This window comes from Protopterus annectens, chromosome 6.part0 (assembly GCF_019279795.1).
Source record: "Protopterus annectens isolate FY-2018-M chromosome 6.part0, PAN1.0, whole genome shotgun sequence".
Classification (NCBI taxonomy): domain Eukaryota; kingdom Metazoa; phylum Chordata; order Ceratodontiformes; family Protopteridae; genus Protopterus; species Protopterus annectens.
The window spans coordinates 151,030,884-151,049,587 of record NC_056737.1 but is presented as its reverse complement, the minus strand read 5'-3'; the positions used below and the strand labels follow the sequence as shown (position 1 = coordinate 151,049,587).

At 35.7% G+C, this 18,704-nt stretch overlaps 1 protein-coding gene across 4 annotated transcripts in view; it reads right to left on the bottom strand.

Moving 5' to 3' along the window:
- AKAP6 (A-kinase anchoring protein 6) overlaps positions 1-18,704 on the bottom strand; it is a 2,898,826-nt gene that overhangs the window by 347,144 nt on the left and 2,532,978 nt on the right. For all 4 annotated transcript variants that reach the window (XM_044073884.1, XM_044073885.1, XM_044073886.1 and 1 more), the window contains one exon: positions 18,352-18,567. In XM_044073884.1, coding sequence (XP_043929819.1) covers positions 18,352-18,567 — 216 coding nt within the window. The remainder of the gene's footprint in view (positions 1-18,351; positions 18,568-18,704) is intronic.

The window sequence follows — 18,704 nt, the reverse complement described above, 5'->3', positions numbered from 1 at the left end:
TGTACAAGAACCCTAAAAACTATCTATAAAAAAAAAAATATATATATAATATATATAATTAGTTAGTATTGTTATTACACATCATTTTGAATAAAGTGGAAAAAAGATCATCTAATTATACAATTATATATATTTTTATAGATAGTTTTTAGGGTTCTTGTACACAGACCTGAAGAAGTCTAGAAGGACGAAAGCGATCTTTGTTAACAATAGGTTATGAAAATAGAATATGATATTTACAATTGATTTTTTACATGCAAAGTGTATATATTTATATATATTTTTTATTGCAAATGGAATAAGGATGATATATTTCAAGCCATGTAGTATATTGTCTTGGATAAAATCACAGACTTAATAATCTACTTAATAATCTGGTTAAATAAGAGGTACCACATCATTATACATTTTATTTAAAGTACATAAGGGTTATATTATTATGACAGCTACTAAGTAGAGCAGGACCAGCTCGAATGTCACACTGATGGGGGAAGGGATGTGAATTTAACATGTGTACCAATAACACTTTGTTTTACAGCACAAATAAATCACTCCCTTGCCTGATATAAAGTATATATATATATATATATATATATATATATATATATATATATATATATATATATATAAGCTTGTGAGGAAACTATTACTCTATTTTTGTTTGCAAGTGTATATATTTATATATATTTTTGATTGTCAAATGGACTAAGGTTGATATATTTCCAGCCATGTAGTATATTGTCTTGGATAAAATCACAGACTTAATAATCTACTTAATAATCTGGTTAAATAAGAGGTACCACATCATTATAAATTTTATTTAAAGTACATAAGGGTTATATTATTATGACAGCTACTAAGTAGAGCAGGACCAACTCGAATGTCACACTGATGGGGGAAGAGATGTGAATTTAACATGTGTACCAATAACAATTTGTTTTACAGCACAATAAACCATGCCCTTGCCTGATAAAAAGTATATTTTATATATATATATATATATATATATATATATATATATATATATATATTTAGAAGCTTGTGAGGAAACTACTACTATATTTTTGTTTTAATTGGATCGCTTGTCTGTGTACTTAATAAAGGATTTTTGACTGGAAACAGACTGCCTGCCTTGCTTGGATTACTTTCGAATACTTAGCAATTCTGTACAATTATATATTTTTTATTATTTATTTATTTATTTTTTTATTTAAGACGAGTTTAAATTCGCTACTTCTACTACTTTTGTCTGATCTGATTAATATACAGTGATTAACTAGAGATATATGGACTGAAAAAAATTGTTCCTAGTACTATTGGAACTGTCTGGGTATTTCTCTTCCACATTTGCTCTCATTTCTGCCTGCAAATCCTGATATTTTATTACTTTGTGTCTCTCTCTGTATGCAAGACACTGTACTCACTGAGTGTGGCAATTTCAATGATCAATGCTACTTTTGTCTTCTTTTCATGGACCACTATGTCTAGTTTTCTAGCATCTGTCTTTCAAATTGACGGTAATGGATGATCCCATGTGATGCAGACTTCATCATTTTCTATGATGCTTTGTGGCTCATGTTTCCAGTGTTTTTCAGCCAATTCACTACCATAATGTTTGCACAATCCCGAGTGCGACAGTCTTGCCACATTATTATGCCTTTCAGTATACAGTCCTTCTGCCATTAGTATGTCACAACCAGCAACGAGGTGTGCAACTGTTTCCAATTTCATTTTATAAAACCTACATTTGTCTGTTTCTCCCTCATGTTCAATTGAGTTTGTAAACCAACATGTACGTAGCCCACTATCATGGGCTGCCAATTTTAACCTAATTTGGGAGTCTGTTCCATGCTTCAGTTGTTCACTCAGAGAACCAATTAGTACACTTTTCATTCCTTTAAAATCTTTTTTAATTTCTCCAATATGGATTATTCTTTTTTTTAACTTCTCCAAATCTTTTGGGTTTCTATTACCATGACGGAAATGGACCCCATTCCTAAGTCAAAGTACAATTAAAGTTCATGAAATTAGTATTGTTTCACTCTTTGATGTCAGGCAGAAGTGCTCTTCTCAGCACTCGCAATATGCCCAGTAATGACTCCTTCTGCAATTCATATGGAGTTACATGTATTGGTAACATATCTAAATACAATTGTAGATTCTTTTTTATAAAACCCATTGCTCTATTAAAACTGACTGGGCATTTTTCTTCCATATCTGCTCTCATTTCTGCCTACAAATCCTGATATTTTATGACTTTGCGTCTCTCTCTGTATGCAAGACACTGTAGTCACTGGGTGTGGCAATTTCAATATTCAATACTACTTTTTGTCTTCTTTTCATGGACCACTATGTCCAGTTTTCTAGCATCTGTTTTTTGAACTGTTGGCAATGGATGATCCCATGTGATGTAGACTTCCTGCTTTGTGGCTCATGTTTTCAGTGTTTTTCAGCCACTTCAATACCATAATGTTTGCACAGTCCCCAGTGCAACAGTCTTCCACATTATTATGCCTTTTAGTATACAGTTCTTCTGCCATTAGCATGTCATAACCAGCAATGAGGTGTAAAATTGCTTCCAATTCTGTTTTACAAAACCTACATTTGTCTAGTTTCTCCCACGTGTTCAATGGACTTTGTAAACTAACAGCTTAATAGGTTGAAGTATTCTTTTTCTTAAGCCTCCAAGGCTTCTGCAGTATTGTTTACATATCGTTAATACTTGTTTCTTTCAGAGTTTATTTCAGTATTTCTTGCACTGACTTGCACTTTTCACCTAGTATGTATATGCATATTTACTTTTCTGTCATGTTCTTAGTAGTTGCATGCATGTCGTTTGTCTTGTTCTTAATAGTTGTATTTATATCATTTATGCAATTCATACTTGGAGAGTCACTGAAACCAGAGTCAAATTCCTTGTACGCATACATACTTGGCCAATATATCTGATTCTGATTCTAATTCTAATGTGTAAATAGCCCACTGTTTTGGGCTGCCAATGTTAACCTTTCATCTCTTGGTTTGAATTTGTCTCTCCTTAACCATTCCTGCATTTGAAACTGATTAGCATGAGGTTCTTCCAGAAGCTTTCTATACTTGCAACTATATTTATACATTTTCCAAATTTCTTGCCTATTCATCTGGTTCTTTACCTTATATTCTTTCTTTTGTTAATTGGCAGATACATTTGCTGCCTGAGTTTTATCTACTTCTGGTTTGATTTCCATCCCTGCACGATGCCAATATGCTTCTGCTAGATTAAGCAGGGAAGTCATCTTAGATTTATTCTCCTCATGTTCCAAACTTTCACTGCATTTGGGTCTTGTGAGGTAAGCAGATATGTGTGCAGTCCCATGATTGCAGATCTATACATGTAACACTTTTAAGGAGGCCCATCCCTCCTTCAGAATGGGGAATATATAATGTTGGTATGCACTGATTTTTATAAATCATTTGGTGAGCATGAAGCATCCTTCTTGTTTGCCTGTCTAGTCTTTCCAATATGTTTTGGGGCCAGTCAATCACTCCAAAACTGTAAGGACAGGAAGAACAAATTGGTTTATAGCTTGACTTTTGTTCCTAGATGTCAACGCTGTTTTCAGGATTAATTTAAGTCTTCTAAAGTATTCTTTACTAAATTTTATTTGCATTTGTTCATGTGTTATTGTTGATCCTTCATAAATTCCCAAATATTTATACACTCCCTCTTGCTCAAGTTCTTTTTTAATCACATTCTTGTCCCAAACCGATGTTTTGTTGGTGCTGAAATTTTCCTGCTTTAAAGGTTGCTTTTGCACATCTATCAAGACCAAATGACACTCTTATATCATCTGAAAAAGTTTTGACAGCTTGCAGTTATTCATTGACAAAAAGAAGATGAGAAGTCTTTACACTTTGTTGTTTTCTAGGAGCCAAATTATATCCATGGTCTAAGCTGTTAAGTATAGAGCTTAATGGGTTAATGGCAAGTCAGAATAGCAGCGATAACAGAGTCACCCTGGAATATTTATCATGGCTTAATTACAAAATGGTTTGCCACTGTTTCATCATCACCACTGTGATGTATTTTATCAATGTAGGCTGTATCTTAAACACTTTAAGCACTCTTTTATCCATGAATGTGGGATACTGTCAAATGCTTTTTTGTAGTCACTCAATGGCATACTTATATTCTTCCCCTCTTTACAGTTCACCTCTATAACTTTATTTAACAACAAATGATCCTTTATTCCATATGACTTTCTTTTATTGCCCTTTTGTTCTATTGCCATAATTGAGTTTTCTTCTAAACGACTATAAACTCTGTCGGCATCAATTCCAGTGTATAGTTTATATGTCATCGGAAGGCAAGTTATTGGTCTGTAGTTTTTAGGGTAGTTTGCAGATTCACTCTTGAGTAAGAGCATTGTTTTACCTGTTATTAGCCATGTTAGTGTTTGTTCAGGGTGCACATATAGTTTTTATCATGGTTAAATCTTCGTGAAAATATTTTAATACTTTTAACCAGAAGTTATGTACTGCATGAGGGCCTGAGTTTTTCCAATTAGAGGCTTTTCTTCACTTTGTTTCAATCTCTCTGGCTCTTACTTCACCCCATGTCATATCCTGTACCTTTAAACTTCTTATTCTTTCTTTTACTTCTTCTATCCATTAAGCGTCTTTGTTTTGTTCCATAGGATCTTCATAAATACTTCTCCAAAATGTATCTTTTTCTTCTTTTTTTGTGGTCTTTCAATTCCTTTTACCTTGTTCCCCAATTCTCTATAAAACCTTTTGGGTTATCAACAAATTGCTTATGTTTTACTTTTCATTTATCTTTATCTATGTATCTTCTAAGTTTTTCCGCCTGAGATTTTTTAGTTTGTATTTGCGATGGTGCATGATAGATCCTGATCTGTTGTAATATTGCACATTACTTTTATCACATCTATCTTTCAAAGTATTTTTGTTGGTCTGTTCCCTCTTCTATACACTTCTAACAGTGACACTTCTTGTCTTAATTGCTTTACAGTTCTCTATTCAATACTTTCATGACGGTAATCGATTTTTCCCCTTCCTTTCCCTCACTACCCTGTGTTCTTGTGGTAGAATGTTATCAGTTATTAATTTAGCTGCACAGTAATATATCTTGTTTACTTCTGTTATATCACATGGATCTCTATGTATAGTTCTAATTACTGTGTTCATTTGTTTTATCAGACTTCTGACTTTTGGGGTTTTATTGACCTTCTGCAGTCTATTTCCTTCATGTATCTTAATATAACTATCTCTATTAAATCAAGCAACTCTTCTCTTAACTCATTTTCTTCTAAACTGACGAGACATTTTTTGTTTTCCACTTCCTGTGGGCATTCTATAGAAAGTTCTATAGCATCTTCCTGTGGCTCATTCTCTTCAGTTTCCCCTTTGCCATCTGTTGCTCTGTCATACAGGTACTCACTGGCCTATCACTCTTCAACATTGACTGCGTCAGAGTATCCAAAGTTTCCTTTTCCTTCCCTCACTGTCCAGCTTCAAGTGAACATTTATACTGGTTTCCTGTGGAAGGCTCCAAAATATCTAAATATAGCACCTGACCAATTGCTTCCCATTCCACTGGTTTCTCCTTAATTTGTATGTTCATTGCTCTATCTTGGTGCTTTCTGTATTAGATTTTCTATACTGAATCCTTCACTTTGCAGATACTCCATAACCTCAGTTTCTGTTTCTTTAACTTCTCCATTACTAATCTCCTTTACTAGTTTTACTCTTTGTCTTCTTATTTTCTGTATGGTAAATGTTTCCATATCTGGTATCCTTTGCCTGTATTTTTCTTCAAATATCTTTGGTGCTGCTCTTTTTGCATTGATTAGTTTTGCTTTTTCATTTGCATAGATATTACACCATATCAAATCTCTTTTTCTTTCCCATGTCCATATTTCTTCTTCAGATGTCTTCTGATCTTCCTGTTTCTCCTTACTTTGGGGACTTGCTCCATCATGTTGTGATGTAACCTGTGCTAGACCCTCTACACCAAATTCCTCACTTCCCAGGCACTCCATAACTTCAACTTCTATTTTTTAACTTTTACTTTACCTATCTTCTTTTCTACATTCCTCTTTGTGATATTATTTTTTAATTGTGAAATTTTCCATAGCTAGATGCCTTTGCTTATACTTCTCTTCGAATATCTTTGGGGATCCTTCTGTATATTGATTAATTTGGCTTTCGCCTTTGCATAAATATTGCACCATATCAAATCTCTCTTTCTTTCCCATGTCCATATTTATTTTTTGTACTTTTCAAAAATCTCTAGGTTTTGTTGTTTAAATTTTTTTCACTTCCTCAGATGCTTCTTTTTTCAAACAGATCCAAGTTTCTTGGTCTATATACTGTTTTTCACAACTCTGTTGTATTAATAAACAACAATTTTTTACTCAAATCTTCTAACAGTTTTTCTTGTGGAAGTATTTTTCTTTCTTCTAATTTTCCTCTCAATCTTTTTGTATATCTTGTGTCTGGAAATTTTGGGCTTTTTGTAAAATAGTAACAATACATAATTTCTTTCTTATCCTCAATAGTCCACTCTATTGTCTTTATGGCTCTTCTTTGGCCTATTAGTTTTTGTGATTTATGTGGACAGCTACTTCCTTCTACAATGGGGGGGGGGGGATATCCTCACACTGGGCCTGGCCTGGCCCCATTGTAGGAATGTTTCCATATTTTAAGAATTCCACACTGTCATTTTTTTCCAGTCCTGGCACCAGTGCGCCTACCAGGATTGGGCATTTTCTTATCCTGGGTGTTGTGTACCCAGCTATCTTTTTAAACTTTTGATCTACTTCTGTCCATGCTATATGCTATATAAATAGAGTCTATATATTAGTGTCATCTTGGGGAGATTTTGTGAAAAACAGGGTCCAGCTCGTGAAGGCACTCATCAAGACTTTATGATGTATTCAATTTCAGCTTAATACTCTCCTTTGCTTGCTAACTTATCATCTCTCTGTTTGGACCCCCATATTCTTCTATATAGGTTGTCTGATTATTCTCTAGTACTTTTTGATAAGCACAAACAGTCTCAGCGATAGTTGTCCCTAAAGGTGCTATATACCTGAATAAGATCTGCTCTTAGATATCTATAAGAAACACCATACAAGTTCAGATATTGTAGTCTTTCATAATAACTTAAATTTCCCCATCTATGGATCCCTTGGTATATTTCCACTGTACTCTTTCCAGTTTACTCATGCTTACTTTCTTATAAGGTTTCCATATTGTTATTCCATACTCAGTTTGGGTCTAATGCAACTAACAAACAATGACTTCATCATTTCTGATTTCCTAGACTTTATAAATCTTTTTATACAACCTATAGTTCTATAACTGTCATTAACCAATTGGTTGATATGTTTAGAAAAACTCATAGGTTGATCTACCCATATAGCCAGGTCATTAAATGAGTCTACACTTTCAATCACTGTGTGCTGTATTAAATATTCACCTTTCAATTTATGTCTCCCCAATCTCATATGCTTAGTTTTTGATACAGTTATTAGCATATTATTCTCCTGTGCTCAAATTGTCAATTTAGTCAAGTTATTTTGCAGACATGCCTTATCTGTAACACATATAATCAGTCTACCCAATTTCAAGTCATCAGCATATAGACTATAGAACATCTCAGATGAAAATTAGGTCTGAAAGATACAACCTAAACAAGTAAGGGCATAGGACAGAGGCTGTGGGACACCCTAACTGTAACCAATACTTTTACCTGTCCAATTGCTGTACTGTATGATACTTGCCATGTCATATTTATAAGCCATGCAGCTTTCCACCTTATCAACATTACATTGATACCTAGTTGTTCTAATTTATTGATCAGTGTTTTGTGCATGACCCTGCCAAATGCTGATGTTAAATCTATATAAATTACATCACAACACAAATTTTCATTCATAACTATTATGATATTGTTGTAGAACATCATGTCACAGGTGGTAATAGATCTGCTTTCAACATATGCATGCTGATATTTGGTTTCAAGTCCCAACCTATCCAGTTATGACAATAACTTATCCAGTATTACCTTCTCCATTATTTTACCACAACATGAAAGTAGACTTAAGGGTCTATATGATTCTGGATTTGTCCTACTCCCCTTTCCCTTAAAGACAGGTTTAATAAGTGCATGTCTCTAATCTTGAGGAATCTCCCGATATTTATATGACCTAGTGAATAACAGATGTAATGGGACTGTAAGTTCTTCAAGTGTTCTGAAGTCATTATTAATAATTCCATCTCCTCCCTGTGCTTTGTTTGGATTCAGTTTGCGCAGTTCTTTTTCAATATAATATAATTTGATTCCAGTTTCTGCAGTTACCTGGATGTCACTAGGACATCTTATTACCCCCTTTGTGGAGCCAAACTGCTTTGCATAAGATTTTGTAAATATATCTGTAATTTGTCGTGTCTAAGAATAAATGTTAGAATCTATGCACAGTTTATCAATTTGTATGTCTTTACTCCTTCCATATCTTATGCAGTTATAAAAAGGTATCCTGTTATGCTCAGAATCTTTATAAAAATTTTCTTCAATTTTTTTTCTTGATCTTGTCTTACACTATACTTAATTTGTTTGTCCAGCTTGTTTATTTCAGTTTTTAAAGTTGTAATTTGACCTTTCTTCAAGTTCTTATATTTTTTGTCTTTTACCTTAATCAGGTATCTTGTTCTTATGGAAATAATTCCCCTGATGTTGCATGCCTAGATCCTGATGTTAAACATTTTTTTTTTATTTTTTGCACTCAAATAATTTCTCTTTCAAAACTTTCCACATTCTATCTGCAGTTTTCCACTGAACACCTCACTCCAGTTAGTACATAGTGACTGTTTTGCTTGCATATAATCTGTACTTACTCTTTTGTGCATTGGTTTAGATTTCAGTTTGGCAGAATTATCTAGCAACAAATCAACCTTTATAACCCCATGATCATTGCACATCAATGGTGGTAAAACTTGACTTGAAGTTACAGTAATTTCTTTAGAAATACAAACAATGTCTAGTATATTCTGTTCCATGCTAGGTTTTTTTACATTCTGAAGCAATTGTTCCTAAACATACTTAGTGAATAATTTTCTTAGTAATGTTGTTGAATCAATATTATTTCAGTCTGTTTCTGGTGAATTTAAGTCGTCAGCTAATATTATTATTATTCCCTCCTGTGTTTCATGCAAGAGATTTATTAATTCCTCTAGGTTATCAGCACTTGACTTTGGTGGTCTATACACTCCAACTATTGTTATATGTTCCAGGGTCATCTTTACTGTCACAGTTACACAGTCTATAGTATAGGTGTTATCAGTGAAAATGTGATAATCACAGGACTCATAATTATCTTTAATCCCTATCATAACACCTCCACCTGATTTTTGTTAGAATGTCTGTTACAGTAAAAACATGTATACCCTGACAGAAATGGTTTCCAATCATTGTTGTTTAACCGTGTTTCACAAACAATAATAACATCACTCTTGTGGAAATTTTCCAATAAAAAAACACAAAGCTTTATTATTAATGCACCTAACATTAACAGCCATCAGAGGTGTATCAAATGTTGCTATCTATAAAATGTAAAATTTTTGAACTGGCAAAAATCCTGAATAGTGTTTGTCACATATTGCAAAATATCTGCTGCAAAGTTCTCTTCCCTGCTCTTGAAGTTGCACACCATCCTGTCTGAACATGTATGACCAAAACTAGACTTGGAAGCTCTACACATTGTCATTTTTTAAAATGGGACATTTTTTCCATGTAGGTATTTAGCCAAAAATATTTTAATTCACAGTGATCTGACTATCCTTCCATATGTGATTTGTCAAGCATACATCCTAACAACAATGCAAGCTATACTATCTAACAGGGCTGTAACTTCCCTACTAACAGGCCAAAAGTTCTTGCGGATGAGATCATTTGTACAAACATGAATGAAAACAGATCCATACTTCCTTACATTAAGGTGTTCCAAGGCTTATCTCACATCTTCTATTTTTGCTCCTGGCAGGCGTAATACTATTCAATGTTCATTATTTTCTCTGCAAATGTAAGTATCAGATCCTCTAATAATAGACTCTCCAATCACAAGAATGTCTTTTCTGACCAGATTTGAAGAATCTTCAATTTCTAATTCAGTAATATCTGCTCTATCAGTTGTTACAAAGGAATGATCTTCATCACCATTAGGTTTATTAATCCCACTGTTTTCATTGCTCATTACATTTGCAAGCATACAATGCTTATCCACCTGGCTTTGTGCTTCCACAGCTTGATGTTGTCAACATCTGTCTTTTTCTTCTTTTCTCTTACAGTAATGTTCTTCAAAACTTTCCACATTCAGTTTTGATTTCTTCCTTTTCACCCACCATTTGCCTCTTTTTTCTACCTTCTCTTTTGGAAAAAAGTATGCCTTTTTCTGTAGACTAAAGGTTTTCTGATAGAAAAATGTTATCATTCTCTGTAATCTGTGTGTTATATAACAAACAGTATCCTTTTTAGCATGCATTCTCTTTACTTATAGGTTCATAGGTGTGTACTAGGCTAATGGCCCTGGAGCCTTTACAAGCCTAGCCCATAGGATTACCCTGGCATCGTGCCAACTGACCTTAGTTCCCAGTGCCAATGTCCAGTAGAGCCACTGGAGTGATCCTCAGGGTGAATTTTCTATTTTCCATCCACTCATAGAGATTTCTCTTGAAAAGGACCAGTGAGGTCCTCTGTTTGACATGTATGGGAAGTCTATTCCATAGCATGGGCAGCCTCTGGGTTATGAACCTGTCCCTCCAGCATTTTCTGTTGATTGTGGTAATGAGGATGAGGTCTCTGGAGCATGTGGTGTGGAGGGATTGGGGTTTCTTTAGATGTAGCATTTCTAATAGAGCTGGGTCAGACATGGATGTGTAAGTCAAGTAGAGATCGCCTCTAAGTAGGTGATATGAGACAGAGAATAGTTGGAGTTTTTTGAGTCTGTCCATATAGGACAAGTATTTAAGGCCTAGGATCCTCTTTGAGAGGTACTTTTGTGGCCTCTCCAGTTGTTGCAGGTGTCTAGAGAGGTACATGCCAAATGGGGCATTGTACTCAATGATTGCCCTAATGAGGGGAGAGTAGAGGGAGACAATGACCTCTTTCTTCCTGGATGCAAAACCCTTAGTAATGAGATGTGCTACATAGAAGGACTTTCTAACCACAGTGGCAATGTGGTGGTCAAAAGAGAGGTTGCTGTCAACCTGTGTTCCCAGATCTTTTATAACACCTTCTGTGTTCAGTGGACTACCATCGATGTGGTAATTCATGGGAACTGGGTTTTTCCCAAAGGGGATGACGATACATTTTTGGCATTGAGCTTAAGACCATGGTTCTGACACCTGTTGTTGGTCTCAGTGAGGCCTTTCTGTAGGATGTCAACATCACTTGGGGAGTTAATAATGGCTCCCAACTTGCAATCGTCTGTGAATGCCGTCAGCCAGAGTCCCTTCGTGTTGGCCTGGACTTCTGAAAATTAGATACCAAACAGGAGAGGACCCAGGACCGATCCCTGTGGGACTCAACTCATGACTGGTCGGCAGTCTGACTTGGAGTCAACTACTTTCACATTGTGGGTTCTATCTGTGAGCCATTTTGCAACCCACCTAGTCAATGCTGAAATACTCTGTAGCAAACTCCAAGTAAATAAGAGCAAAGCCATTTATATAATATGTTCCTATATCCCTCCAGGCAATAACTTAAACACACTTGAAAATATTCTTAGCTGGGTCTCCTGTAGCTTTCCTCAAGAAACCATAATCTTAGGAGACTTTAATATTGATTGGAACTCCTGCATCTCTCCCAAACCTACCTTTCACCTCAATCTCTTTAACTTTCAACAAACCATAAACTCCCCTACTAGAATTCACAAATCAACCAATAAACAAGCCATCCTGGACTGGATATTGATCAACAATAATCCCCTCTCATATAAAACCGGAATACTCCCAGACAATATCAGCGACCATCTCTTCACCTACATCACTAAACAAAAAAATAACAATCTCAAACAGGCTACTTATCGTTATGCGTAACAAAAAAACTTTAACCTGCCTACTTTCCTTAATGAACTCAAAGAATGTAACTGGTCAGCTCTAAAACACCTCCCACTTGATGAAGCAGTTACCCATTTCAATAACACTTTCCTACAAATTCTCCAGCGTCATGCCCCTCTCGCTTAATTAGAATAGGATCCAAAGCTGGCCCTTGGCTTTCCAAAAAAAAACAAACAAACAATGCTAGTTAGGAATAAACTATGGACAAAATGGAGAACCACTAAAAACCCAACTGACCATCAAAACTTCAAACACCTTAGAAATACTACAAAAAAACTCACCTATCTTGATAAAAAAAATTATTACCTTCAATATCAACAAAACCAAAATCAAAATTCTGGTCAGGAATCAATAAACTGCTCCATCCAGGGAATACCAAAACACCTACACCAGCTATCTTAGCTCAGACCCCACCCAATATAATAGCCAATACATTCAACAACTTCTTCTCTGAAACAGTCACCTCTCTAGCAAACACCATGACTCCCCTCCCTTCCCTTCAAAAGACCTCTCCTCAAAATAACACCCCCACTCTAAAATTTAGTACAGTCTCCACAACCCACATACGTAAGTTACTCTCTAAACTTAAACCATGCACCCCTTCAGCCGACAAACTACCAGCTGAATATCTGCAACTAGCAGCAGCAGAACTAGCTTACCCAGTCTCCATCTTAATTAACAGAACAATAACCGAATCTACTATTCCATCCTGCTGGAAAGTCTCCCATATCATTCCTCTGCATAAAGGAAGTAACACTAATGAACTTTCTAATTTCCAGCCTATAGCCCTACTATCTCCACTATCTAAAATTATGGAACGTTGTATACACCATCAACTCTTACATCATCTTTTGCAAAATAGCCTACTCATAGACTCCCAACATGGTTTTAGGCCCTACCATAGTACTTCCACTGCCCTTCTCTCCTTCACAGACATGATCAACAAAAATCGCAATAACAACCTTTTCTCCTCTGCCTTATTCCTGGACCTCTCAAAAGCCTTTGATATGGTCAACCATCAACTTCTCCTAGATACTTTGAAATCTCTCTCACTTGACTCTTTGGCATTACAGTGGTTTGACTCTTATTTGAAAGATAGAAAACAAGCAGTCCTCTGGGACAGCCATATATCCTCTCAGCTCCCAGTCACTATCGGTGTCCCTCAAGGATCCATCTTAGGTCCCCTCCTCTTCTCCATATTTATAAATAACCTGTCTACTTCACTCCTGACATCCACTTGTATTCAGTATGCTGATGATTCAACTCTCATCTGTTCTGCTTTATCTCCAGAAGAACTTCACTCTTCCACCCAAAAAGTCTTTACGGCAGCAGAAAAATGGTTCCAACATATCTGTCTCCTCCTTAATCCCAAAAAAACCAAATTACTACTTTTTACTCCAACCCTTAAATTTGCCCCAGTCTCCTTTTCCATTGTGTCTGACAATGGCACTATCATTAAACCTGATTGTTCCACTAAACTACTAGGCGTTACTATAGACAATCAACTAAACTTTGACTGCCACATTGATCTAACCATCAAGGCTGTTAATAAAAAGATAGGTGCCCTCTATAGACTTAAGCCCTTTCTTACTGCAACCACCAGAGTGTCTCTTGCCCAAACTCATCTCATCTCTACACTATTGTATGCCTCTCCATCGTTTATCAACATTTCAAAAGCTAACCTTCAGAAACTTGCCACAGCCTACCATAGTATTGCCAGGTTTGCCACAGTTTCCCCATTCCGTACTCACCATTGTCTTAATCTCAAAAACCTTAACTGGCTTGAACTTCAAAATCTAATTCTCCTACATCAATTAGTCATCATTTATAAAATTCTCCATTACCCCTCTAATACACCCATACTTAATAACCTCATTGCCCCATACAAGAATCTTACTTTCCTTCGCTCAGCCAGCAAACTTCTAGTAGCTACTCTCAAATCTCATAATAAAGCAGGTGACTCCTTATTTGCTAATGCTGTTGGCTCATACTGGTATAAACTTCCCATAGAACTGACCACTTTAGGCTCATCTCACCTTTTCAAAAAACAACTAAGAAACTATTTTCAATCCCACTGGCTATGCCCCTGCTCTAATCCTGACTGAGCTCAGCAAACAATCCCTCTCTACAGTCCTCTCCATTCACTTCTACTTGCCTCTATCACTACTTCTATCCCTCCAGTGTAGTGCACCTAGTGACCCACCTGCTTATTAATTTTCCTATACTATCTATTCTCCTTATACTTGATATATCACTGCAACCTGTCATCTCTCCTTTTATTTAACCTAGATGCTGATCACTTCTGTGCAAATCTCTATCCTAAAACTAGTGCCCCGGCACAACATGTTTTATCCTAATTTGTTAATGGTGTAAATATTTATAGACTCTTTATGTGTTACTATTTTCTCTCTTCTTCATTTTTTAGCAGTCCTACTCTTGCAAATATTATGGGATAATGATTCCTCACTATTGTTTAGTTCTTGTTAAACTGCCTCTGCATTGTTACTATACTACATGATAATGTTCCTTTATTTGCTTATATGTTTTGTATATTTTTTGTTTATTGTAAGTTACTAGTATATAGTGGAGCTTTTCTCCTCGGGCCTCTGCTGAAAATGGACATGTATCCAGCCAGACTAGCCCGGTCAACAAATGTAAAATAAAATATAAAATAAATAAATAAAAAATAAAAAAATATAGGGGTTGATGCCTAGCTTAGGGAGTTTTTGTATGATTCCTGAGTGGGGAATGGTATCAAAGGCCTTGGCCAGATCAAGGTAGGCTGTATGAACCACCTTGGCTTCATCCACAGCTCTGGTGACTGACTCAAAGAAGTTGACCAAGATGACCAGGTATAATCTACCCTTCACAAAATCAAACTGTGTGGGATCCAGAGTTTGGAGATTCCCTATATCCTTGGTTATTAGGTCCATGATGATGCATTCCATAGCTTTGCATATCCGCCTCGTCAGGCTAATGGGACTTTACAGACATTCATCAGTTTCTTTTTCTTCCTTGTTACTTGTTGACAAATTCTTCCTTTCTTTCTTTTTTTTTTGTTTCCTTCTAAACACTCTGAATCCTCAGACTGATGAATGCTTGCATCCAGAATTCCAAAGTTGTCACGGGCATTGTCTGTTTCGCAAGGGATTGAATGATCTTCACAGACAATAGACAGATCATTTCCTAAATGTGCTCTATTTGCTCTTTGCCTAACATTATTTATCTCACCAGTCCAGTCATTAATCTACGTAACAACAGTTCTCCAAGCCATGCAATTGCACAAGTGCAATCATCATCATCATCATCAGCAAGTTTAGATTTACTTCTAACAATGGTAAGCAAATCATCCAACTTTTTATATGAGGAACGTAGATCACCGGTGTTATCAGGTTTTACCTTTAAATATGCATAGCATTTATTACACTGTACAAGATATTTGTGCTTTAGCAAATCATTAATGGCATACTCATATAAGGAAGCCATATTCAGCTTCAAACAAATAAAAAATTATAAATGAAAAGAATAATCAAAATCAGTAACCACTGAAATCTAAGATTACTTAAATCCTATGAGAAAAATCACACAAGCAATTTTCTTCTTCTTCGTTCGGCTTTTTCCCGGTTAGGGATCGCCACAGCGGATCACCTGTCCGCTCATGATTGGCAGTGGAGTTTTTACACAAGCAATATACAATTAAATACTAAAGTAAGTACAGTAAAGTTGTTGTTCTGACTGTACAAGTTCTAAAAGTCGAACAAAAGCTGTAATTCCTTTACATCACTATTGCCTGCATTCGCACTTCTTTTTAACAGTAAAGATCAATAAATCACAAACCAAGATAGCATTGCTTAGATAAGCTCTGGATTGTCGTCACTGCAGTCTGTGGTAATTTATAGCTGACTAGGCCCCTTGGGATGCCTAGAGCTTGCCTGTCTAAAACCTATCCCTTTCTAATAACCAGCAGTGAAAATTAAAGGTAAAACAACAAAATATAAATAAAAGTAAATCTTCTCATCTACAGGCTATCCTTTTCTTCTTGCAAACAGTACAAAACAGTGGCAAAAAAATATATAAATTCAAATAAAACTTCTTTTACCAGTCACCTCCACAATAAATCACAAACCAAGATAGGATTGTTAAGATAAGCTCTATTAGAAAGCTGATTCATTATCTGAGAGTGCACTGTGGGTCAGAGCAGAGGTTCTGACCAAAAAGATTAACGGAGTCTGATGGCTCAATTAGGGCTCAGTGTTGATGTGTCCTGAGCTAAACTCGTATGAAGTTTTTTTTTTTTTTTTTTGGAGGGGGGGGGGTATGGTAAATCTGAAGGGAAGACCCAGTAATACCTGTAGCTGTAACTTATCATTCTAATATCCTACTGATACTGTCAATAAGCTGGTTTAATGGATTATAAAGTCTTTTATGAAGGTAATGTTCAGATTGCATAAATATTATACTACACTGAGTTGTTTGGTTTCCTCTGCCTTTGTATAATAAAACTGTGTTCTTTTATAAACCTGGGCCTGCAGTACTTCCTAAGTCTTACAATGTATGTATGCATGTATGTATGTACGTATGTATATATATATATATATATATATATATATATATATATATATATATATATGTGTGTGTGTGTGTGTGTGTGTGTGTGTGTCTGTCTGTGTGTGTATACATATTTATATATGGGTCTACTTGAGATTACTGAATTCTCAGTAGACTGGCAATCACAACACTGAGCCGAAAAACACGAAGTTTCACATCACAGAAACTTCACATTATCGACCTCCAAATGCCCAATAGTTCAAGCTGATACATGTCAAAAGTGGTATTGTATTCAGTGAGTTGCCTAAAACAGCAACCTTTCATTTTAACGTTTTTGCAGGGGGCCATGCCCCCCAAACCCCCTGCTACTTAAAGATACCAACTTCAAGATCGCACTACAACATGCACATGAGCGGATTTCCTGTTCCGCTCAGCATAAACTGTTCGGCATTTGGAGGTCGGTAATGTGAAGTTTCACTGATGTGAAACTTCATGTTTTTTGGCTCGGTGTTGTGAATATCAGTCTACTGAGATTGTGGTAATCTTAAGTAGACCCATACACACACACACACACACACACACACACACATACATATATAAATATATATATCTTTGACAGATATATTATATATATATATATATATATATATATATATATACATACACCCTCACACACACATATATAGATATCTATATCTATATATATATATATATATGTAGGTCCACATCATAATTTCGAAAGATCACAATCTCGAGATTCATAATAACAAACCCAGAATCTCGAGGTTCTGAAATGGTGAAATTAAGAAATAAAAAAAAAACATGACAACTCCTAAAACCATGTTTTTGCAGGGGGCAAGCCCCCTGCACCTACTACACCCCTGCAACCTAAATATACTAACTCTGAGATCGCTGTACAGTGAAGAGAACGGTAATGTACATTCAGTGCGGAATGGGAACATTACCATTCTCTTCACTGTAGCGCGATCTCGGAGTTAGTATATTTAGGTTGCAGCAGGTATGGGGTGCAGAGGGGCTTTCCCCCCTGCAAAAACATGGTTTTTGCATTTGTCATTTTTTATCTTCTTTTATTTCTTAATTTTGAGATTTCAGAAGCTTGAGATTCACTCTTATATAAACTGAGAGAGAGAGAGAGAGAGAGAGAGAGAGAGATATGCATGACCCAAGACTGAACAATACTTTCTTCAAATTTTGAACAATACTTTCTTCAAATTTTGAACAATATTTTTTTCAAATTTTGAACAATACTTTCTTCAAATTTTGAACAATACTTTCTTCAAATTTTGGCCTAGCCTGGTTAGCCCTTAGAATCTTCTTTTTCTTTCCTAGCTTTTTTATTTTCTCTTTTGCTTTCTTTTTCTGCCAGGTCCATCTTGCCCTTTCCATGACTTCCCAGTGTACTGCACATTATCCTTAAAACTGCATTATCTCTATACAGTATAAAACAAAAATAAAATTAAACAAATCATGACATCTGAAGAACTAAAACTCGGAAGTAAGGGGAAGTGAAATGTATGACAAAAGATGGACTTTTCAAACTCTATAAATTAACACGAATCGATATATTTTTAATCATTATATATGTCACACAGCTGAGATGAAAAACAGGTACTGTGCGAGTTAAAAAAAAAACAAAACACAACTACATAATGTTGCATTTACCTGTTTTTGTCCTAAGTGTTTCTGTAGTCTGGCCTGCCACTGGACTGCCTGCATAACAATAGCTTCCCACCTTCTTTCCAAGTTCACAATGATGAGCTGCAAAGACTGACGATCTTCATCTAAATTGCAGGTTTCTTGATCATCAAGGAGACGTTGGCAAAGACGTAAAACAGAGGCAATACCACGGCGACGCTGTTTGACTTCACTACACAGAGACTGAAAAAGAGTGGAAAGTTAGAGCAGGGTTGAGAGCAAGTGATTTTGACTCATTTATTCTTCACATCATCCACGTGTGTGTTTTTATGCATATAAATAGTTTCCAGACATTTTAATAGTACAACTCCATTCAACTG